The sequence below is a fragment of the Notolepis coatsorum genome (genome assembly GCF_963971535.1).
Source record: "Notolepis coatsorum genome assembly, contig: SCAFFOLD_293, whole genome shotgun sequence".
Lineage (NCBI taxonomy): Eukaryota > Metazoa > Chordata > Actinopteri > Aulopiformes > Paralepididae > Notolepis > Notolepis coatsorum.
This window is the reverse complement of record NW_028173127.1, coordinates 104,003-129,916: the sequence shown is the minus strand read 5'-3', so window position 1 is coordinate 129,916 and position 25,914 is coordinate 104,003. Positions and strand designations below refer to the sequence as shown.

Sequence of the window (25,914 nt, the reverse complement as noted above, 5' to 3'; positions counted from 1 at the left end):
GGCATTTTCTAAACATAACCATATTATTCCTGACTTAAAAGCATTTGGTTTCAGTTGAGAATCACTGTTTGTATCATCAAGCCCAGTTTTATAGCAGTTTAATCATTCCTTTTAGCTTAAATTAATATCGATGTTAATAGTTGTACTTAGTATCCTCTTAATTATTACAGATTAGATTCCGAAATGGCTTGATTTGTACAACTCAATGATCCTCTTCATAAATACAACATGTTTCATCTTATTCCATTCAGCAGCCTTTGTACAATATAACAGTAATATTTGCAATTTAACTTGAAGCTTCATTCAGGATATAAACATTCATTTAAAAGTATGAGTTCTTCTGTATCCTGAAACTAGGCCCTCCTATGTTCCAGCTGCCTATTTCTGTGTGTCACTAGAGACCCCACAGATAACAGAGTTACGTGATGTGCCCAGCTCTATTGTTCTAGCTGTTGCCAACACTTGTATGTAAATTTACTCAGTGGTCACATTCCAAACCCCCTAACCCACACACTCTATTCTGAGAACAAAGTCTTTAATCACATCATGTTTCTAGTATTCTTGCTGTGTCAATTATTAATCATTAACTTTTATAGACTAAAAGTGTATTGCATTCATTTTGCCTTTAGGGACATTTCTCAACACATTTTATGAGCTATAATTAGCATAATTTACGACACTTGTCAATCAGAATGGTGTGATTGACAGTGTCGAAGGCCTTTTGTAGGTCCAGCATGACCATGCCGCAGTATTTGCCCGCGTCCACCTCTTGTTTGATGTGGTCGTTTGAATAGAGAAGGCATGTGTCAGTGGAGTGGGATGTTCTGAAGCCAGATTGGAATTCGTAGATTCGATTTTTTTTCGCACGGTATTTTTCGACCTGTTCGTATAAAAAATGTTCCATGACTTTCGATCCTGCTCAGACCTGATCCCAGACCTGATCCCAGGCTCCTGCTGAGACCTGAATCCTTTACTAGTCGTTTCCCCATAGAACGGAGCGGCCATGTTTACACACTGGACCAAAACCGTTTACAGTAGAGCAGCATGTCTCTGCTGAACTGAATAACTGAATATTGTTGTCTGCAGGAGCATGTGGAAGATACCAGAGGTCTGATCTCTTTGTGATGCAGATATATGTTTATTCAAGTCTGCTTTTGACAACAAACCAAAAAATATACTAGACGTAAGTGGTGATTCCGGGGTTCAAGCCAACATGGAGTGTTAGATGTTTTGAGAGGTCAAGACTTTGACTCTTTCCAATGCCTGTATTAAAGATGACAGGTTTGATGATGATCGGACTGACGCTCATTAATTTATGGCCAAATATGTGGTAAGCCACGCCCCTGTTCAGCAACACCATCACCCCCTATTGGCCAATTTCCAAAACATTCTGGGGACATGTTTCAACAGCTTAATTAAAAACATCCACCAAGTTTAATGATGTTTGGACATAACTGTCATTATGTCCAAATTTGCGCCAGGCCTATGCACATGTTTGAAACTGGTGGCCCCCCCTATTGGGTGATTTAAAGATAGTTTTACACACATGGTTTAACAGTGTTATAAAACATATCCTGTGAGTTTTGTAATGATTGGAGTTTGGACAAGCAATCTTTGATTTATAGTCTGATTTGTGTTATGCCACGCCCAGTTTGTTGAATTTATAGCCCCCTTGTAGTCGACTTGAATACAATTTTCAGAATATGTTTCAGGTACTTATATGGACATATCCTGCAAGTTTGATGATTGGCCCAACAGTGACTTTTGTCTATTTATGTGCCACGCCCTGTTGATGTTCATTGGTCAATATCTTTAAAACTAAATAACTTATAAACAAGCTTTATTTAGTGCTGAACTGAATAACTGAATATTGTTACAGAGAATTTGGTAGCAATTGGACCTACAGTTTAGGAGATGTCAGAAATATGTTGGCGGAGCCTTTAGTCAGACGGACTTCAGTGATTCATATTTGTAGACTGAGGATAGATTGATGTCTGTAGCAAGTCTTGTGTAGAGTTATGTTTAGATGTTCAAAACCTTTACCTTTAATTATAGTGCCCCCATCCGGCCGATCAGGGTCATATTTCTTGGGAAGAACTTGTACACAACTTCCAATCAATGGGCAGAATTTCACATCTCTACCGTTTACCATCTCACGGGAATTTCCGCAAACATTTCTGAAGAAGAAGAAAAATAATAATAGCACCAAAACTATAGGGTTTCATTCCCTTCTGAGCTTGAACTCCTAATTACTGCTGTATCTAAGAAAATGTACTTGTGTTTTGGACCCTGAAAAGCATCCTATTTTGTTGATAGCGGTATACGCCCCAAATTTGTACGAAGAGGATTTCTTCACTACACTAACCAATGCAATGTTAGACATTCCCGATTACTCATTTATAATAGGAGCGGATTTTAATGCCATCTGGAACCCAAGGATGGACAAATCTTACCTCGCCTTTTCCAGCGAACAAAAGAATTCATCGAAGGCATTAAAGGATTGGTCGAAGATTACAGGTGTAATTGACTTATGGCGGTTACTTAATCCCACGACCCGAAAGTACTCTTGTCGATCTGCGAGACATAATACACTATCCAGAATAGATTATGTCTTTGCATCACAGAGACTATTTGATAATTATGAAGTGGAAATGATACCCAACGCACTATCAGATCACTGTTATTTACTCCTTAAAGGTACATTTGGTTTACTATCCTCCCGAGCCCCAAGATGGCGATTTAACTCGTTGCTGCTTAATAACAAGGAATTCATTACACAACTCAAAGAAGCTCTTATAGTATTCCAACGGGAGAATGCAAACTCGGTGCAAGACCCCAGAATAATATGGATGTCGGTAAAGGGAATGATCAAAGACTTCACGGATAGCTTTTCCTCCAAAATGCGCAAGAATCAATGCACAAAACTGGCTGAGCTGGAAACGCTTTACTCAACGTTATTTAATTCTCTGAAATACAACAACTCAACTCGACTAGAAAATCAAGTTAACGTACTAAAAATAGAGATCAATGCCATATACAGACAACAATCGGAAATACAAATACGCAGCACAAGACAACAGCAGTACTCCCATGGTTCCAAACCCAGCCACCTATTAGCCATGCGATTAAGAATTAATGCAACATTTGCAGATATAACTACCATTAGAGCACAACAAGTACTTGTAACAGATCCTGTAAAAATAAACGATACATTCAAAGTATTCTATTCCGACTTATATAAATCAGAAATGACCTTCGATCAAAACAAAATGGACACATTTCTTAATCAAATTATTCTCCCTAAACTTTCAGAGGATGACGCTAAACAGTTAGAAACACCGATCACACTAGAGGAACTCAAGAAGGCCATAACCGCAATGAAAAGTGGTAAGGCTCCTGGAAGAGACGGTTTCCCATCAGAAATGTACCTTTCTTGTTGGGACATAATTGGCCCCTTATTACTAAATATGATCTTATACTCAGTCAAGGAGGGGAACTTTCATAAGAATGACAATATTGCACTCATAACAGTCCTCCTTAAAAAAGACAAAGACCCCAACGAGTGCGGTAGTTATAGACCTTTAAGCCTCCTCGGAACAGATATCAAACTGTACTCTAAGGTATTAGCCATCAGATTACAAAAGCATATGACGTCTTTAGTTCACCCGGACCAAACTGGCTTCATAGGAGGCCGCCTGATCACTGAGAACATAAGACGAATACTGCACGTACTTGATGCCGACAAGGAGGACACCATACCTAAGGCGATGCTGTCCCTGGATGCTATGAAGGCCTTTGACAGGCTGGAATGGTCGTATCTGTGGGCAGTGCTAGAAAGGATGGGGTTAGGAAAAGGATTCATCGATATGATTAAAGTATTATACAAAGACCCATCGGCCATGATTACAACAGGCACAATCATCTCCCAAATATTTCCGGTATCACGCTCTGCCAGACAGGGTTGTCCTCTTAGTCCCGGACTGTTCAATCTATCATTAGAGCCTTTAGCACAATATATAAGACAATCCCAATCCATAGAACCAATCGTAATCAAGGGCACACAACAAAAAATGTGTTTATATGCGGACGATGTAATATTGTTCATGCAAAACCCCAACACCACATTGCCTCATCTGCTCAAGTTGATTGAGGACTTTGGTGATTTATCGGGATTTAAGATAAATTGGCCGAAGTCGGCTTTCCTTCCACTTAACACCCCTGCAAAAAAAGACACAACCCTCCCAGGACAGATACCGATGGTAAAACATTTCAGATGCTTGGGAGTGGAAATATTCCCTACCATAAGACAAACGGTGAAGCACAACTACACAAAAATCCAAAACAAAATCAAAGACAACCTTGATAGATGGGCAAAACTTAAAAACACAGTACAAGCACGGATATCAATAGTTAAGATGGATGTACTACCTAAAATCAACTTCTTCAGTTCAATGCTACCGTTACCCCCTCCAGAGGGTTACTGGAAAAGATTACACTCCTCCACATACAAATTTATTTGGAATAAGAAACCACCACGTATAAAAAGATCCACCGCACAGAGAAATAAAGCAGATGGTGGCATGGCATTTCCAGATTTTTTCCTATATTTTAAGGCGTACACATTAAGTCCATTGACAACATGGTTTGACTCCCAAGCATTAGCATCCTGGAGAAAAATAGAAGAAAACATAGTAGCCCCACATAGACTGAAGGACATAGCATACACTAAACTACCAATCAAGCACTGTGAACGAAAATTTGGCCCCATAATTACTCATGCGATCCGGATATGGCGTGAATCACAAAAAAAAAATCCTAACCCACAAAAATGGCACAATCATACTCCCTTATTCAATAACAATGCACTCTTAATTGGAAAACGACCTATAAGATTCCCTATATGGGAAGAGCAAGGCATACACTCATTAGGGGATGTTTTTAACAAACAGGGTTTTTGTAGTGATAAAGAAATACGCAAAAAATGTAATCTCACCAAGTCCACATGGCTTTTTCACAAACAGTTAGAGCTTTGTTTGAAATCTCACGGTGTTCCATTAGACAGACCAATTGAACACCACAGATACCACAAATTCTTCTACGCAAGAGAGACATCGAGAGGTTTTGTTTCAGAATTTTATCATCAATTACTAACATCCTCGTATGAAACCCTCCAACTGGACTCTGTCTGGAGGAGGGATATACCAGACCTGGAAAATGACTTTGATTGGCAAGGAGCCTGGGCAAATGTCCGACTTACATCAAGGAACCCGGATCATCAACAAATCAATCTTAACTATATTCACAGGACATACTTGACTCCTATAAGACTGTGCCGAATGGGGTTTAAACAAGATTCCAAATGCACCCAATGTGCAAATGGGGACGAAGGGACATTTATGCACATGTATTGGGACTGCTCACCAGTTAAGGCATTCTGGAAAGATGTGACCCAACAAATATCAAAACTCGTATCTTGGAATATACCTGTACACCCCTCGGTATTACTATTGAATGATGTTTTTGAGTTTGCAGTGAATCCACAGCTAAAGAGATTGGTTTTATCGGGTATCACAGTAGCCAAAAAGCTGATCGCATCACGCTGGTTTCAACCGGAAAAAATTTGCCGTAAAGTTTGGTTTCTTACATATCTCGATGTAATTTACCATGAAATATCTACAGCAAGCATTCTGGGTCTCAATGAATCCAAAATGTCAATGTGGTTAGAAGTGGTGGAGAGAATAAAAGCTAGCTTATAATGGTAGTGTCTGGTTAGGTGCGAGGGATAGTGGAGGTACTTCTCAAGGTTGGGTTCCGGGAGGGGGGGGTTCGAGCTGAGCATATGTGTGTAGTTTTTTTTTAGATAACAGGTATTAGGGGTATATCTTATATAAGACAACTAACTAAAATGTGATCTCATTGGATGTGCCCTGACAATTAATGCTTGTATATCTTATCGTGTGTTGTCATGTTTGTTTATATGTTTGTTTTAAAAAATAATAAAAAAATAAAATACAAGAAAAGCATCCTATATGAGGCATATTGAATATTGGAAATATGGTATTTTTCTGTTTGTTAGAATAAGTGGTCTACATGTTAAAATAATAGTTCTACACTCCATCAGCCATCACTGATATAGAGTGTCTGGTCAGTAACATGGGTCTCCCAGTCCCTCCACTCTGCATTAAACACAAAATAAAATTTCTGGTATACCACTCCCACTTTATCCAACCAGGAGAGAGAACACTGCACAAATGGTCTGACAAAATAAAAAAATAAAACTAGTTTTAAGCAAATGTGTCCTTGAAACAAGTAGAATAATCTACCAGTGCAGCAAGCGAATTTGGCTCGGCAAGATTTCTTGAAATATGTAAAAATATCTAGGGTTCTCTCTCCTGATTGGATAAAGTGGGAAGGGATACCAAAAAAATTATTTTGTGTTTACTGCAGAGAGGAGGGACTGGGGGACCCATGTTACTAACCAGACACTTTATATCAGCGATGGCTGTCAAGAATGTAGAGCTATTTAACACTTACAAAGAAATACAACTTACAGCACCTTTAAGGAACATCATTTCATCCTGAACCAAAATAGTGTAGTCCTTTTCTACAGTACTATGGAACCTTTTCATGAAGAAATATTGCTTCTTTAGCAGCTAAATCACAGAGTTGGGTCAAGTCGGGCAGAACCAGCAGTTAAACGGTGCCCAAAGTTACCCTGCTTGAAGATTCTGTTGCAGTTATCTCTTCTCCTCCATGTTTAAACCAGGTGCAGTTAGCCTCTCCTCCATGTTTAAACCAGGTGCAGTTAGCCTCTCCTCCATGTTTAAACCAGGTGCAGGTAGCCTCTCCTCCATGTTTAAACCAGGTGCAGTTAGCCTCTCCTCCATGTTTAAACCAGGTGCAGGTAGCCTCTCCTCCATGTTTAAACCAGGTGCAGTTAGCCTCTCCTCCATGTTTAAACTAGGTGCAGGTAGCCTCTCCTCCATGTTTAAACCAGGTGCAGGTAGCCTCTCCTCCATGATTAAACCAGGTGCAGTTAGCCTCTCCTCCATGTTTAAACCAGGTGCAGGTAGCCTCTCCTCCATGTTTAAACCAGGTGCAGTTAGCCTCTCCTCCATGATTAAACTAGGTGCAGGTAGCCTCTCCTCCATGTTTAAACCAGGTGCAGTTAGCCTCTCCTCCATGTTTAAACCAGGTGCAGTTAACCTCTCACCCATGTTCAGACCAAGTGCAGTTAGCCTCTCCATGTTTAAACCAGGTGCAGTTAGCCTCTCCTCCATGTTTAAATCAGGTGCAGTTAGCCTCTCCTCCATGTTTAAACCAGGTGCAGTTAGCCTCTCCTCCATGTTTAAATCAGGTGCAGGTAGCCTCTCCTCCATGTTTAAACCAGGTGCAGTTAGCCTCTCCTCCATGTTTAAACCAGGTGCAGGTAGCCTCTCCTCCATGATTAAACCAGGTGCAGGTAGCCTCTCCTCCATGTTTAAACTAGGTGCAGGTAGCCTCTCCTCCATGTTTAAACCAGGTGCAGGTAGCCTCTCCTCCATGTTTAAACCAGGTGCAGTTAGCCTCTCCTCCATGTTTAAACCAGGTGCAGTTAGCCTCTCCTCCATGTTTAAACCAGGTGCAGGTAGCCTCTCCTCCATGTTTAAACCAGGTGCAGTTAGCCTCTCCTCCATGTTTAAACCAGGTGCAGGTAGCCTCTCCTCCATGTTCAGACCAGGTGCAGGTAGCCTCTCCTCCATGTTCAGACCAGGTGCAGGTAGCCTCTCACAGCCACGGGGTGCCAGTGTTATACAGTGAAGCTTTAACTACAGAGATGAGTGATCGTCGTGATTATAGTTTGAAATAAACACATTGCGTCTTCAATCCCATCATGATAAACATTCGGAGGCAACCCTGGCCCTGGTGATCCCAACTCCAGCCTCTCAGTGGAAAAGCGTCCGTTGAAAGAGAAGAGAAATCAATGCATGTGTGTGAAATACATCCCAGTAGATATCTGTAAACCGACTGTGGGATTCACTAACATTCCATGACTTCACCAGAGATTCTATGAAATCCCCCGACCGTCTCTGTCTAGAATTCACCGCTCACACATAGATTCTTTTTTATTCCACATCTACATTTAACAGACCCCAGACCCACAACATCCGAGACGTCAACACATCTCGTGCTGCTGCTGTCTGGATAGTTTTAGAGATCACGGCGACTCTGTATTCATTTGTTATCAGAATTTATTCTCGGAAAAGGTAAGGACACACTATGATCTCCTCGGAGGGGTAGGATCTAGGGCTTAGGGGCTCAGGTCAGAGGTCAGACATTGTATACGCAAGCTACACGCCCTCCAGAGAGTCAGTGCGAAGAGGGAGCACCAAGACGTATAACCCCTGATGAAGTGAGTCCTCAGTGGGCACCGCAAACCTGGCCAGCGCCCTTAGGATCGGACACTTGACCAGCACACCAGGGTATAGTGTCCTTTATGAAAAGGTCGGACGGCCTTCTCTGGTTGAAAGGTGTAATTATCATTGGTATTTATTTTTTATTTTATTTAAAGCCCTTATTGGTAATCTTCCCAGTTACATCACATCACTGTTGGAATGGAATCTTGGAAACTATTCTACACATTCAAATGACTGGTTCTTAGGGTTCCTCCAGTTTACTCTGAACTAGAAGAAACAGAGTTTTACTTTGATGCTTCCAACACCTGGAATGCCCTCCGACTGACTCTGAAGCTGGAGGTTCTTCCTTCTCTTACTGCATTTAAAAGTATTATCTCCGGGGCGGCCGGGTAGTGCAGCGGACTAAGCGTCTGTCTACCACCACAGAGACAGTGGGATCGAATCCAGCTGTGGTGCTTCCAGGTTGGCCGACCGTCCATACTAACACAATTGGCAGTGTTAGAGGCTGGGAAACCCGGCGAGTAAACAGCGACTCCTACAGTTCGGTCGGGGCGCCTGCACAGCAAGGGAAGGATCTTCCACACGTTACACTCTCTCAGTGAGAGTCCATGCTGCCAGGTGAAAAGAAGCGGTGGGCTGGGTACACATGTGTCGGAGGAAGCATGTGATAGCCTCCACTCTCCCGGACCAACAGTAGGGGTAGAGTGCGCAACGACCAGGAAGGGGATTAGGAATTGACATAACGACTAACATTGGGATGGAAAAAAGTAGGAGGAAAAAGATACTGTAATTAAAAAAATAAAAGTATGATCTCCGACCACCGCGTGTGGATTTATCGTGTCTATATGTAGGAAAACGTTGTATTTTTTTTTTAAGTTCACTGTCGCTGTAACCTCGGTGTCTCAGAGTTGAAATAAAGGTTTGAAAGTCGCGGAAAGCGGCCGGAGACGGAGCCCCGTGCGGCCCGTTCCCCCCGGGGAGCACCTACTACCGCGAGCCGCTGGACGACTTGTTATGGTGAGCGTGTCACAGCCGGGACCTTAATCCTCCCTCTTCAAAGCGGAGCTCCCTCCTCCCTCCCTCTCTCACGTCTCTGTACACAGTCCGTCAGCGGAGCGACGGCAGGGTGATAAGAGGAGCCCGGCGCCCGCAATCGGCCGCGTCTAGCGGGGTCGGAGCGTTCCATCACCCCCCCCTGCCCCGCTACACCGCCCCCCACCCTTCCTTTTGATCTGCCCGCGGCGCTGGAGATTCCCAGAGAAGGGATGGATCACTGGAAGGACTGAGCGTGCGGGACGGTTAAGAGAAACAGCTGGCCGGGCACAGAGACGCGCACACACACACACACCCTGACACTGATATCATACACACACTCCAGCGACTCCCATTTCTCATGCTCCTCTGAAGACACACATACACTCCTCCGTCCGACTCGCCTGCCCACCGCGTACGTATGATGAGTCGTCTGCGGTTACAATAACAACACTTCCTGTTTTTTTGTATCGTCTTTTATTAACTACATTTCTTTCCCATCATATTGCATCGATTGTTGTTCCACTGGAATGTTCCCCTCGGCAGGAAGGACATCCATCAGTCCTTCCCACGCAGAAGCCGCTCGGCAGCCTGGCCGCGGAAGACAAGCGTCTGTCCTTCTCGGCCACGCCCCTGAGGCCCACCGCAGGCCTCTGCTCAGCCATTGGACATGTCATGAGATCCAGCGCGGCTCAGTTCCCCTCCCCCCGGTTCACAGAGTTGTGCCGCTAGCGGCGCATAGGGGATGATGAGCGGCATTCCGTCTTAGTGCTGCGAATTATGGGACAGGTGTCCGTCCCACCGTCTCATTATGTCCCGTCAATCACCCTCCTGCTGGGCGTTCGGGTCATTACGGTGAGACGTTTGACTTGGGAGATTGATTCCCCCCGGGACCCGACTGAATAAATATTTCCACATGACTGAGGTGTGTATTTTCGACTCGTCCGTTTCCACTTGTGAGTCACGTTCGTCCAAATCTACGTTGAGTGGCGTCCGTAATTTTATATAAAAAAAATTTAATCCTTTTTATCCCCATCCCAATTTAGTCGTTATGCCAATTCCCCCCTCCCCTACCTGGTCGTTGTGCCCCCTACTGGTCGGTCTAGGGAGCCCTGAGGTCTACCACATGCTTCCTCCAACACATGCGGAGACAGCCAGCGGCTCTCTTTTCACCTGACAGCGAGGACTCTCATTGGTGAAGTGTAACGCGTGGGAGGCCACGCTGCCTTCACCACTTCCTGTCTTTTGCTGTGCAGGCGCCCAGACCTGACCTGTAGGAGTCGCTGTTTACAACGACCAGATTACCACCCATCGACTTCCCTCCCGCTAACTCAGCCAAACGAGTTAGTATGACAGCCGGCTCAAGCCGGAGGCAATGCTGACACCCGGATTCGAGACCGGAGTCTCTCGCATTGGTGACGAGCGCAATCTCCGCTGCGCCGCCCAGCCGCCCTCGTAGCGTCCGTCATTTCTACGGTTGCAGTGAGTGGCCAGCAGCGGAGAACTAACTGGACCATGTTGTTCCGGCCACATCAACGTTAACGTTGTGTTGACACAGGCCTCCGTCTATACAGTAGGTCCCGGTGTTTGGTGTGACCGCGGCCGGGGGACGAGCAGAGGTCTGTTTTGAATGTTCCTCCCAGATTAACCCGTCGTTCTGTGAGGACGATACCGGGGTCCGATCTCTCCCACTGATTGGATGTGAAGCCTTCGAGGAGGAGAGATTTAGGTCACCTGCCTGCAGTCCCAGCCCCCTCCTCTTCCCGTCTGACGTGCAGAGTATTTACAGTAACATGATCCCAGGGTGTCGGGCCACTATAGGAACCTTTGAAGAGCAGTGTTTGCATCAATGAGAGCAGTATGTTTGGAGCCAAGGGGGGCTATCCTCTCAGAGAGCATACAAGGCTTTCACAAGGCTGTGTGTGTGTGTGTGTGTGTGTGTGTGTGTGTGTGTGTGTCCCGCTGTTTGAACCTGTTGCCATGCGTTAGCCACATGAGATAAACTGGAGACCTCGACTGGAATCTGCGGAGCACCGGCGAGTCAGCTGTCCAAACTGCCGTCTGATCCAGCCTGCCATTAAAAAGCACTTAGGGGTTTATAAGGGGCGGTAGAATCCCTTTCGCAACGTTCTGCTTTGACGCAGATGGGGAGCGGGAACGTTTTCGGTTTCAGAGGCAAGGTCACGGAAGGTAGCTCCACTCGCGTGTTTTATAGCCTTGTCTGCTATATTAGCATATTCTGTCCGTCATCCGGGAGGTCACTGCCGCGGATGAAAGATACAGCGCGTTCCCACACATTTTATGTGGTGATGCAGACTCAGAAGACCTTCGTACTCCAAATGTACAGCATGTCTGTGGGGGACGTTTTGTTTTGATGGTGCGGACAATAATAGAAGGTGTGAGCGAACAAGGTCAGGGTTCATCTCGAGGTGTGATGGGTCAGCAGACTGGATGAAGGGCTTCTCCACCTAATGTTTAGATACAGATACTTGCAAATAAAAGCCCCATTTTCTAAGAACACTACTCGTCACTGCCCTGTATGGTCTCCCTCTGCTCTCTCTTTAGACCAGGGGTGGGCAATTATTTTTCCCAGGGGGCCGAATGAGCATCTGAAAATATGTTGGAGGGCCGGGCTAAAATTCCAAACTCAATTATGCATAATATACATTTTATTTCTATATAAAAAGCAGTAAATGGCATTGTTTTGACCCCTGGTAAGAGTGTATGTTATTATTTGGCAATTAAAAGGTGAGGTTAGCTTTCAAAAATATCATTTATTCAAATAGAATTTATTTCCAAAATGATAAACAAAATGTGAAACATTAATAACAAAGGGCATTTTGAGTTTCATATACTATTGAAACAAGGATTTGCTTAGCTTTCTAAAGACATCAGATCATCTTATAGCAAAAATAAACAAGACATGTCACTGAACTGTGTAAAGAAAAGTGTCCCAGTTTGTAGCCTTTTTTACTTTACATGCCTATATTAAACATTTAATGTTTTCAGAACTGTGCAAAAAAAGAAAAAAAATATCAAGTGTCCCATTTCACTTGTTATATTTCCACATTTTAGTGTTCTTCAGTTCTTTTTTTTTCATTCAGTGTGAGAAATCCAGTCTCTGTTGAGCTTTAACAAGTCCATCAAAGTCAGGTTGCATGTCTGAGGTGGAGATGCGAAGCACAGCTGCCAGATGTTCATCAGTGAGAGAGGATCTGTACCTGGACTTGGTAAACGTCATGACTGAGAATGTCTGTTCACATATGTAGGTGGATCCAAAGAGAACCAACATCTTCTGAGCATGTCTCCTCATGTTTGGAAAGTTCTCCTCCTTGAGAGCAGAGTAGAACTCTAGCAGTGATGCTGACTTAAAGTGCTCTTTCAGTAGTGAATCAGACTGCAGGTCAATGAGTTCAAGCTGAACAACTATCAACACTGCAGGTAAAGGGAGAGGAAACCAGCTGCATTTCATCCTCAACCTTTTTGAAATCTTGAAAACGCCTTGAAAATTCATCATGCAGTGCTCCCAACATGGATGAGTACCTGTGCCGGTGATCAGCTGATGGTTTGACTTCTTTCAGGGTTTTCATGTGTTTGAGATTGTTGCTGCCTAGTTGCCTTGAAATTAATTGCAACTTTGTCATGAAGGCTTTCACATGGCTATGCATTTCATGAGCAAAAATGCCCTTGCCCTGCAGTTGTGTGTTCAGTAGGGATGGGTACCGTTCACATTTGAACCGATACGGTACCGGTACCTGTGAATCGATACCGGTACCCAACGGTACCTTTTTTCTGTACTTTAGTCTCTAAAAATGTAATCTACCTACCTCAGTTGTGAAAAAAAAAATCCAAACTTCAAATAACCACACTTTCTACCGTTTTCGGCTTGCCCCGACTGCTTTGTTGTTGAATCAAGTCAAATCCTAGGTAAGTGTATATTGTGCGTGTGAACGTTGACATGAAAAAAAAAATAATAATAATAATAATAAATATATATAAAAAAAAAAAAAAAAAATTATTGTCATGTAATCTTTCGCGGGCCAGTCAGAATCATCCCGCGGGCCGTACAATGCCCAGGTCTGCTCTAGACCCTCGCTCATCCCAATCCCTGCTGATCTCTCTCTCTCTCTAGACCCTCGCTCATCCCAATCCCTGCTGATCTCTCTCTCTAGACCCTCGCTCATCCCAATCCCTGCTGATCTCTCTCTCTCTCTCTCTAGACCTTCGCTCATCCCAATCCCTGCTGATCTCTCTCTCTAGACCCTCGCTCATCCCAATCCCTGCTGATCTCTTTCTCTCTCTAGACCCTCGCTCATCCCAATCCCTGCTGCTCTCTCTCTCTCTCTAGACCCTCGCTCATCCCAATCCCACGAGGACACAGCTGAGCTGTACTCAGTTCATCTGCTCACGTGACAACGCTACTTTCTCCTGACTAGAATCTCACGCAGACCACTCATCCTGACTAGAACCTCACACAGACCACTTATACTGACTAGAACCTCACGCAGACCACTCATCCTGACTAGAACCTCACACAGACCACTTATACTGACTAGAACCTCACGCAGACCACTTATACTGACTAGAACCTCACACAGACCACTCATCCTGACTAGAACCTCACACAGACCACTCATCCTGACTAGAACCTCACGCAGACCACTCATCCTGACTAGAACCTCACGCAGACCACTTATACTGACTAGAACCTCACGCAGACCACTCATCCTGACTAGAACCTCACACAGACCACTCATCCTGACTAGAACCTCACACAGACCACTTATACTGACTAGAACCTCACGCAGACCACTTATACTGACTAGAACCTCACACAGACCACTCATCCTGACTAGAACCTCACACAGACCACTCATCCTGACTAGAACCTCACGCAGACCACTCATCCTGACTAGAACCTCACGCAGACCACTTATACTGACTAGAACCTCACGCAGACCACTCATCCTGACTAGAACCTCACGCAGACCACTTATACTGACTAGAACCTCACGCAGACCACTCATCCTGACTAGAACCCCACACAGACCACTCATCCTGACTAGAACCTCAGACAGACCACTCATCCTGACTAGAACCTCACGCAGACCACTCATCCTGACTAGAACCTCACACAGACCACTCATCCTGACTAGAACCTCACGCAGACCACTTATACTGACTAGAACCTCACGCAGACCACTCATCCTGACTAGAACCTCACGCAGACCACTCATCCTGACTAGAACCTCACACAGACCACTCATCCTGACTAGAACCTCACGCAGACCACTCATCCTGACTAGAACCTCACACAGACCACTCATCCTGACTAGAACCTCACACAGACCACTCATCCTGACTAGAACCTCACACAGACCACTTATACTGACTAGAACCTCACACAGACCACTCATCCTGACTAGAACCTCACGCAGACCACTCATCCTGACTAGAACCTCACGCAGACCACTCATCCTGACTAGAACCTCACGCAGACCACTTATACTTTCTCCTTGAGAAATCGTTAGAGAATCTCTCTCGCAGACGCCGTCTTCAATAAACGCATAACATCATTCTCAAAAGATCTCGTTAATTTATATTAGATAAAAAAATCTATTCCAATTTGTAAGGCAGGTGTTGCACATTAAGGAAAACCCTGATTTTATTTTTACTTATGGAGCTTCGGTTAATAACATAAAAAGAATGAATGAGGAACAGGTGACCACTTCTCTAAGTCAATCCAGCTGAGCTGATCTGTGTCTCGTACCTCAGCTCCCAGAGGGGAATCTGATGTTGTTTAACCCTTTCACTACCACACTACAGAAGATTCACCTTTCACTACCACAGGTTAACCGTCTGTAGTGTGGTAGTGAAAGGGTTAACCGTCTGTAGTGTGGTAGTGAAAGGGTTAACCTTCTGTAGTGTGGTAGTGAAAGGGTTAACCTTCTGTAGTGTGGTAGTGAAAGGATTAACCTTCTGCAGTGTGGTAGTGAAAGGGTCAACCTTCTGCAGTGTGGCAGTGAAAGGGTTCATGTATAAAAGTCCAGTGAGAGTATTTATCACCCCCCTCTTCCCTCCCTCTCTCTCCTGCAGGAGGATGTTCCCGAGCTACAAGGTCAAGGTCGCGGGGATGAATCCTAAAACCAAGTACATCCTCCTCACAGACATCGTCCCGGCCGACGACCACCGCTACAAGTTCTGCGACAACAAGTGGTGAGTTGAGACGACCTGGATGACACTGTGCTGCTGCTCACCCTCTCGTCAACCGAGCCACCTAAAGGTTCATTCTGCTGCATTTTAGACATCTAACCTTATTTCCTACCTACTAATGACGATGTCTGTATGATAGCATGTATGACTGCTGGATATACCCATATTTATATTTACATTTATATTAGTATATTTACTGCATATATATATATATATATATATATATATATATATATATATATATATATATATATATATATATATGAATATACTTGCATATAACCCCTCAATATACCTACTTATACACCTGCATATAACCCGTAGCTCTGTATGATAGCATGTATGACTGCTGGATATACCATATATATATATTTATTCTCACCACAGGGCGGCTACGTGGCGTAGTGGGCAAGGCCCTCGCCACGAATGACGGAGACGCTGGGCTTGCCTGTTCGAGCCCAGCACTCCACATTGCTTTCAGTTTAGCTGGTCGTTCATACTAATACACATTGGCCGTATTAGGGGGTGGGAAACTGATGGGTGGGGATCGGGCGTTGTGGACAGCGACTCCTACAGGTCGGTTGGTGCGCCTGCGCAGTAGAATCAGGAAGTGTCGGGGGCAGCGTGAGCCTCCCACGCGTTACTCCTCGCCACTCAGAGATCGAGCTGCGCAGGTGAAAAGATGCGACTGCTGTTACCTCAAGTACTGGAGGGGACTTGTGCTATGTATGACTTAGTCCACATTGCAACCGGCTTGTGGGAGGCAAGAAACAGCGTTCGTGACAGGGGAGGGTTGAATTGGATGATACGAAATTGGGATGGGAGAAAATATAGAAAATGGGAGAAGAAGTGGATCAATTTTTTTTTTTTATTCTCACCACATATAGCAATCCATACCGGTCTGTATTTACCTGCCAAAGACCTTTTACATATCTGTAGATCTGTACATATCCTACTCTTACTAGTTACGCTGCTGGCCAGTATGACTTACTACCGTAGTGTCTTATATCATATGTACACCTGTATCACTGTACATATTATACTACAACTCTGTACATACATCTGATTAGCACTACACTCAGTAGTACTAATCTATATATGTTATACCCAGTTTAATCACCTGTACATTGTATATTATTATTGCACTTTGCTGTCTCTAGTGTCTCTAGTGCCAGTAGTCTGTGACTCCTAGTTATATAAACACAGTGAAGTAAGACATACAGTAGAGAGAGAGGAACGGACAGGTCAGACACAGGTCATGATCCAGACCCACGCTGTGAATACATCATTGATCTGTTGATCAGAGGTGGGAAAGTACAATATCATTCTTAAGTAAAAGTACTGTTACTTTGATTACATTTTACGTAAGTGAGCGAGGATGTGAAAGATGCAATGCAAAAATAACAAGGTGATAGGATATATACAATTTGAATTTGGTTACTTTTAATGAAATACACCTTTACAAAATAAAGTGCACAGACAAAGTAAAGCCAGATTTAACATAACCATGTAGGGAAGCATTAATAGTAGCTTCTGTGCTGACATCCCATAAAACATTTTCATTTAGTCAACATTGGTAGAGTGGATGAGCCTGTAGGCATGTTGTCCAGTAGTGTGAGATGCTGAGGAAAGCCGACTGCAGTGAGCAGTAGATTACAGGCTACTGTTGATGACAAACTGAAGGCTCTGCTCCTGTGAGTCTGTGGCTGCTTGAGGCAAAGTAATAGTCCACGTAAGAATGCAGATGTAGTTCAGTTAATTGCAAGTGTGTTATAGCCCAAGTAGACATGCTGGATAAAGCGGCTGAGCGGGATCGGGGTGTTGGTCCTGGGGGGTCTGGGGGTCCTGGGGGTGGGGGAGTGGGGGAGGAAATGTCTTTTGTGGTGTCTGTGGTAATATAATTTGTTTAAATTTTTAGGTTCTATAATTATAATACATTTTATTTATAAAGCGCTTTTCAAGAACCCAAAGACGCTGACATCTTTTCTGTATTAATTATTTTTGTGATTCTACTGTCATTATTGTTATTGTTAGTGTTATTATTAGGGATGTCCGATATTATCGGCCTACCGATATTATCGGCTGATATCGGCATACAAATGTGATATCGGAAAATATCGGTATCGTTTTTTTTTGCACTACCTATCTTTGTGAAAGTGGCTTCTCAGCTCTGGTCCAGCTGAAGACAAAGCAGAGGAACAGATTGGACATTGAGCATGACCTCAGAGTTGCTTTGTCTACCATCACCCCAGACTTTGAGACTCTTGTCAGGAGCAAACATCATCCCCAGTTATCCCATTAGTTCCCTGGGATGTTAAGCTAAGAAGTCTGCTAAGAAGGATATATTATTTATTATTATTATTATTATTATTTTATTTCATTGTGTTTTTAGCCCTAGTTGTACTTTTGTTGCAACCCCAGTTATCCCATTAGTTCCCCCAAACTTACTGTCGGTCTGTTATGTTAAGCTAAGAAGTCTGCTAAGAAGCATAATTATGTATTATTATTATTATTATTATTATTATTATTATTATTATTATTATTATTATTATTATTATTATTATTATTATTATTATATTATTATTATTATTATTATTAGGTCCCAAACTTAGCTAATATATTCGAGTAGCCCACCTGCTTGAAGCTGAAGTGGCCCCTTGGTACTCGATGATGTGTTCAGGGAATCACGTCATTTCTTAGAATCCATTTCTTGGAATCCGGCTTGTCTGTCTTCATCTCCTTAAGCTGATTTAGCACCAGCTTGCCAATTGACCCGTGGATGTGCTGCAATTACAGACTTTGTAACAAATGCTATTTAATATACATTTATATACAATACACACACACACACACATATAACCCTTTCATTACCACACTACCAAAGGGTTAACCCGTTCACTGCCACACTACAGAAGGTTAACCCTTTCACAACCACACTACAGAAGGTTAACCTTTCACTACCACACGGTTAACCGTCTGTAGTGTGGTAGTGAAAGGGTAAACCTTCTGTAGTGTGGTAATGAAAGGGTTAATGACATCTGAATAAAAGGGCAGAAGGCCATGATGCTCTGGGTCAGTGCTCTAGTGATGGAGTGTGGCTCTCCACAGGCCTTCAGTCCTACTGACCCTACATGACCCCTACATGGACCCTACATGACCCCTACATGGACCCTACATGGACCCTACATGACCCCTACATGGACCCTACATGAACCCTACATGGACCCTACATGACCCCTACATGAACCCATGCTGGTTCTGTCCCAGCCAGAACCATGGCAGCGGTTTTGGGGCCAAGCCTGATTTAAAAACATGCATTTCCACTATTAAAACCCTAGTTATCCTGTTTCAATGTCTTATAATTGGGCAGTATTTATATTTAGTCAAAACATATATTTTTTATAGCTTTTTTTTTATAGAGAGTTGCATTAAGCAGTTTCAGAAAACTTGGATCAAGTCACTAGTAACATACTTTATATCTTACAAAGTCTCTTTAAAAAACAAACAACAAAAATGGGGAATTGGCGCGAACCCGACCCAATTCAAGGCCGGGGGGATTTAGAGAAGTTCCAGCCCGGCCTGAATCCGGCGGGTCAGGTAGGTCCCAAACGGGTTCAGGCAAATCAAAGCTCTAAGCCGGACCCGGCCACGACACACATGCATGTTTTTTAGAAATATATATAAGAACAAAAAACCTGCTTGTCTATATGATGAGATACAATTCACAATCAACAGACACAGTTACTCCACCAGGCATGTGTCAATGGAAAGATGTACTGTAAAGATGCCAAGAACAAATGCAATGAAAATAACTGTGATGTATAGAGCCGGCCCATGACTGCATGGAATTCCTTACCACCTGCACTGACTATGGTTGAAGACAAACAGACATTTAAAAAACACCTTAAAAATCATATAAGAGTGGTACTGTCAGTTAAAGGGGAACTATTTTACTATTTCTTTCACTATTTGGGCACTTTTACACAATTCCTGTGAGTCTATGGAACACCTCTGTAATATATATATTTTTTTTATTCATTGTTTTGTATTTCTAATCAAGTCCTCAAAAACAGCATTTTTCTACCTCAAGATCTCGAGCTGTTTTGAGTCTGGGCTGCAGGTGCCACCTAAACCACTGCGGAACGTCCCAACATTAACATGCAGCAGTGACTATATGACATCACATATAGGCACATTTTCAAACGACTCAGTTCAGTGAGGGTGAATATTGTGAGAGGAGAATTGGAAGAATGCGCCAATATGAGAATTTTGAGACATAGATCATATTAATATAAGTTCATATAGCTAGGAAACAATGCTAAACACTCAAAAAGGCCATTTATAAGATAGTTCCCCTTTAAGTAAACATAGTGGGTGATTGAGAAGATGGGTATGTGTGATTGTTGAACTTAGATTTTATATTTGTATATTGTATTGAGATGTATTGTTGTGCTTTAAGTGAACATATATGTCTTGAAACATGATTGAGTAGATGGGTATGTGTGATTGGTGGACTTAGATATGTTATTATATAATATTTGTATGTGTTATTGAGGTGTATTGTATTGTATTAATTGTATTGTATTGATTTGTGTGGACCCGAGTAATAGTAGCCTATGCCTGTGGCAATGGCTAATGGGGATCCGAATAAACTAAACTAAACATGCGTGTTTCAACAATGTCAGTCAGTCAGTCAATTAGGGACATTCACTGTTGTAGGCTGGCTGACTGGGTCCAGCTAAAAAACAATGGGTTTGTGTTATTTTCATTGCTCACATCACATTAAAGGACCATAATGAAAGACTTTATTAAATACAGCTTCCCTCATCAATGATGACATAAAATATTGAGCATCTGTCCCACAATGCAAAGCATCTTTTGCTGTTAGCAAGGATTGGTGCTAACCGGAGAGATTAGAGCTAGAGCAGGCAGTTCCTATCCACACACAGTGCAGCCAGACCACGTCATTAGAGACACATTCAGAAAACTCCACCTGTTTTCTAATTACCTTCATTCTTCTGGAGTGGAGTGTTATGGGGAAACAACGCCAGCGCGTCAGGCAGGGAACAAAAACACACCTCCCCTCGTCGCTAGCTACCTTTTAAGTAGGTGCTAAGTAAGTCTGAGTGCCTCTCTCTGTTCTTATCAAGTCTGTGCTTAATAGCGGGCATATTTAAAATGCTCTGTGAGAGCAGATAAGGCTGTGGGTGCCAAGGAATGACTGTGGATCGTTTTTAGCAGCCAGTTCATGACCGCAGGGCAAGGAGTAGCGTCCTGGAAACAGCTGGGTTGTGCCCACTGCCCACTGGCTGACCCTAAGCCACGCTGGCACCGCTAGCCTCCGCCCTGGCACCATGCAAAGAACAACCGTATCCATCTGCAGAGAGAGAGAGAGAGAGAGAGAGAGAGAGAGAGAGAGAGAGAGAGAGACAAGCCCTGCCAAGAAAAGCTCCACAGAGCCCTGGGCTTCTCTCGGAGAGACGCTGGCTGTTTTACAGCCATTTGTTGCCGATCTTGTGGGATTGCCTGGAATTGTGGGTTCTGGCGTTCGTCAGCGACACCTTGGAACAGCGTAATTAGCAGTGATGTTACAGCGACTGAGAGGGAGCTCCAGGCCGAGGGGACCGTTACCGCGAGGGCTGTGGCCACCGGCACCCGGCATCGTTATCCTACATGTGCTCTGGCTATGAGGGACACTTGGAAGGCAATCAGTGAGCCTCAGCGTCGTCGCGTGAGAGCAAAGGGCCGTGTCACCGCCGGGACTTTTTCTGTCTGTGTGTGCGTGTGTTGAGGGGAATATATATCAGATCTGATTCCAATCTCAGACCCAGTCACTGTTCTGGTTCCAAAACACAGAGCCAATTGCAGACAATTATAATTCGAGGATTAATTCTAAATATGGGCCTTGTGTGTATTTTGATAGGGCAAGAAGACCGGGAGATGCCTTCATTTAGTGGTGGTGGTAGTGATGGTGGTGGTGGTAGTAGTGATGATGGTGATGGTAGTGGTGGTGGTGGTGGTAGTAGTGATGATGGTGATGGTAGTGGTGGTGGTGGTAGTAGTAGTGGTGATGGTGATGTGGTGGTGGTAGTAGTGGTGGTGGGTATGTATTTTGAGAGGTCAAGAATACCGGGAGGGGCGGCTAGGTGGTGTAGTGGGCAAGGTGCTCGCCATCAACGCTGGAGATGCTGGGTTCGAATCCAGCTCTCGGCGTTGCTATCAGCTTGGCTGGTCGTTCATACTAACACAATTGGCAGTATTAGGGGTGGGAAAGCTGATGGGTGGGTCCTGGGCGTTGTGGACAGCAACTCCTACAGTTCGGTCGGGGCGCCTGCACAGCGAGGGTAGGATCTGGAGGGAGGTAGTGTGACCTTCCACACGTTACACTCTCCCAGTGAGAGTCCGTGCTGTCAGGCTGGCTGCACATGCGTCGGAGGAAAGCATGTGACAGTCTCCGGCCTCCCGGACCAACAGTAGGGGGGAGTGCGCAACAACCAGGAAGGGGGTTGGGAATTGGCATAACGACTAAACAGTGGGATGGGAGAAAAATCGGAAAAAGGAGGGGGAAAAAGATAATAAAAAAAATAAAAAATAAAAAAGAAGAGAGATGCCTTCGTTTTATTATAATGTTATCATCATTTCCTTCTGATAGTTTAATAGCAGTGGGGCTGAATCTCCAGTGATGGGTGTGACTGGTGTTGGAGGAGCGCTGAGGACACGCTGTCTAGAGGCTGAGATCAGGTTCTGATTGGATCAGACAGCCATGTTGGATCAGAGCAGAGACATATTACCAAAGTGCAGCTGCTCACTCTCACTATCTCACGTTCTCTCTCTCCCTCCCTCTCTCCATCTCACTTTCCCTCTCTCTATCTGGATTTCTCTCTCTCCCTCTCTATCCCATGTGTTCTCTCACTTTCTCCCTTCCCCTCCCCCTCTCTCAATTTCTCCCCCCCTCTCTCTCCAGGATGGTGGCAGGTAAGGCAGAGCCAGCGATGCCAGGCAGGCTGTATGTTCACACTGACTCTCTCTGCCCCCTCTCTCTCTCTCCAGGATGGTGGCAGGTAAGGCAGAGCCAGCGATGCCAGGCAGGCTGTATGTTCATACTGACTCTCTCTCCCCCCTCTCTCTCTCCAGGATGGTGGCAGGTAAGGCAGAGCCAGCGATGCCAGGCAGGCTGTATGTTCACACTGACTCTCTCTCCCCCCTCTCTCTCTCCAGGATGGTGGCAGGTAAGGCAGAGCCAGCGATGCCAGGCAGGCTGTATGTTCACACTGACTCTCTCTCCCCCCTCTCTCTCTCCAGGATGGTGGCAGGTAAGGCAGAGCCAGCGATGCCAGGCAGGCTGTATGTTCACACTGACTCTCTCTCCCCCCTCTCTCTCTCCAGGATGGTGGCAGGTAAGGCAGAGCCAGCGATGCCAGGCAGGCTGTATGTTCACACTGACTCTCTCTCCCCCCTCTCTCTCTCCAGGATGGTGGCAGGTAAGGCAGAGCCAGTGATGCCAGGCAGGCTGTATGTTCACACTGACTCTCTCTCCCCCCTCTCTCTCTCCAGGATGGTGGCAGGTAAGGCAGAGCCAGCGATGCCAGGCAGGCTGTATGTTCACCCCGACTCTCCTGCTACTGGAGCTCACTGGATGAGGCAGCTGGTGTCGTTTCAGAAGCTCAAGCTGACCAACAACCACCTGGACCCCTTTGGCCACGTGAGTGTACCCACCATGCAGAGGTTCTGCAGAACTATGGATGTATAGCATCAAACAGATGATAATGTAACTACAGTATGGATGTATAGCACCAAACAGATGATAATGTAACTACAGTATGGATGTATAGCACCAAACAGATGATAATGTAACTACAGTATGGATGTATTTGATTTGATCTTTATTTATCTCTGACATTTCAACCATAAAACAAACACACACATTTGTAATAATAAAAAATAACAAAAACGAAATAAATTAAAAAAATACAAATAAAATATATCTTCCTAGACATGGAAGCAATAATCAAACACCAAACAGATGATAATGTAACTATGGATGTACAGTATACTGTAGCACTAAACAGATGATAATGTAACTATGGATGTACAGTATACTGTAGCACCAACCAGATGATAATGTAACTATGGGTGTATATTGTAGCACCACATAGATGATAATGTAACTATGGGTGTATATTGTAGCACCACATAGATGATAATGTAACTATGGGTGTATATTGTAGCACTACACAGATGATAATGTAACTATGGGTGTATATTGTAGCGCCACATAGATGATAATGTAACTATGGGTGTATATTGTAGCGCCACATAGATGATAATGTAACTATGGGTGTATATTGTAGCGCCACATAGATGATAATGTAACTATGGATGTATATTGTAGCGCCACATAGATGATAATGTAACTATGGGTGTATATTGTAGCGCCACATAGATGATAATGTAACTATGGGTGTATATTGTAGCACCAACCAGATGATAATGTAACTATGGGTGTATATTGTAGCGCCACATAGATGATAATGTAACTATGGGTGTATATTGTAGCGCCACATAGATGATAATGTAACTATGGGTGTATATTGTAGCGCCACATAGATGATAATGTAACTATGGATGTATATTGTAGCGCCACATAGATGATAATGTAACTATGGGTGTATATTGTAGCGCCACATAGATGATAATGTAACTATGGGTGTATATTGTAGCACCAACCAGATGATAATGTAACTATGGGTGTATATTGTAGCGCCACATAGATGATAATGTAACTATGGGTGTATATTGTAGCGCCACATAGATGATAATGTAACTATGGATGTATATTGTAGCGCCACATAGATGATAATGTAACTATGGGTGTATATTGTAGCACCAACCAGATGATAATGCAACTATGGGTGTATATTGTAGCACCAACCAGATGATAATGTAACTATGGATGTATATTGTAGCACCAAACAGATGATAATGTAACTATGGGTGTATAGCAGCAAACATATGATAATGTAACTATGGATGTATATTGTAGCGCCACATAGATGATAATGTAACTATGGGTGTATAGCACCAAACAGATGATAATGTAACTATGGGTGTATAATACCAACCAGATGATAATGTAACTATGGGTGTATAGCACCAAACAGCGGGGGGTACAAAGTCATCTGGATAACTAACAATGATTACATTTACATGCAAGCCTGGTGATCTGTTAATAGGATTGACTGAGCTCCACTCCAAATTGAATAATCCTGTGTAAACACTTCAGCTGTGACCTGATAAGACCCCTTTACCGTTTGGTAAACAATGATGTCGTTTGTAGGCAAAACCACTTCCAAAAACCAAACAGAATGTGCATCTTTTGGGGGGAGACTCAAGGCCACTGCTCCAGGATCAGTTTCAATCAAAGTATGCCATGTCCAACGACACGTCCTGTCCATGCAATGATCTGTCTGTGAATCACTCTTTCGTTAACTTTCTGTAGTGTGGTAGTGAAAGGGTTAACCTTCTGTAGTGTGGTAGTGAGAGGGTTAACCATCTGTAGTGTGGTAGTGAAAGGGTTAACCTTCTGTAGTGTGGCAGTGAAGGGGTTAACCTTCTGTAGTGTGGTAGTGAAAGGGTTAACCTTCTGTAGTGTGGTAGTGAAGGGTTAACCGTCTGTAGTGTGGCAGTGAAAGGGTTAACCTTCTGTAGTGTGGTAGTGAAATGGTTAACCTTCTGTATTGTGGTAGTGAAAGGGTTAACCGCACACCCGTCCTCCAGGACAAACAAGTAACTAACTGGCCATGAGAACAACAGCACCATGAGAACAACAGCACCATGAGAACAGCTCCGTCATCCTGCGTTGTAGGCAAGTGGTAGAAAATGACGTTAACTTCATCTGTGGTTCATTTGCCTAAAGCCCCAATCTGGAATTCATTGACCAGCAACGTGGGGCAGAGCTGAGCGATTTGGAAAAAATATCTAATTGCGGATTCTTTTCACTGATTCACAATATTAGAGGGAATGATAATCGTTGCCTTGACTGATGTTGTAATTGCGATATGATTCACAATAAATAAATAATAATTTCTTAAATTTATATAGCGCCTTTCAGGCGCTTAAAGGAAAACTCCAACATTTTGGGAAATTAGCTTATTTGCCATCTACCCTGGAGTTAGACAAGAAGATACATACCTTTTTCTTCTCTGTGCATGCAGTAGGAGTAGGAAGATGTTGGGAACTAGGCTAATGGAGGAACCTACTTCCAGTGACTGAC

At 43.8% G+C, this 25,914-nt stretch overlaps 1 protein-coding gene across 1 annotated transcript in view; it reads left to right on the top strand.

Moving 5' to 3' along the window:
- Window positions 1-25,914, top strand: part of tbx4 (T-box transcription factor 4) — a gene marked incomplete at both ends in the record, with an annotated part of 59,459 nt that overhangs the window by 21,411 nt on the left and 12,134 nt on the right. Inside the window, 2 exons of the mRNA XM_084338856.1 lie at window positions 15,525-15,644; window positions 23,196-23,343. Of these exons, the coding sequence (XP_084194982.1) occupies window positions 15,525-15,644; window positions 23,196-23,343 (268 nt within the window). The remainder of the gene's footprint in view (window positions 1-15,524; window positions 15,645-23,195; window positions 23,344-25,914) is intronic.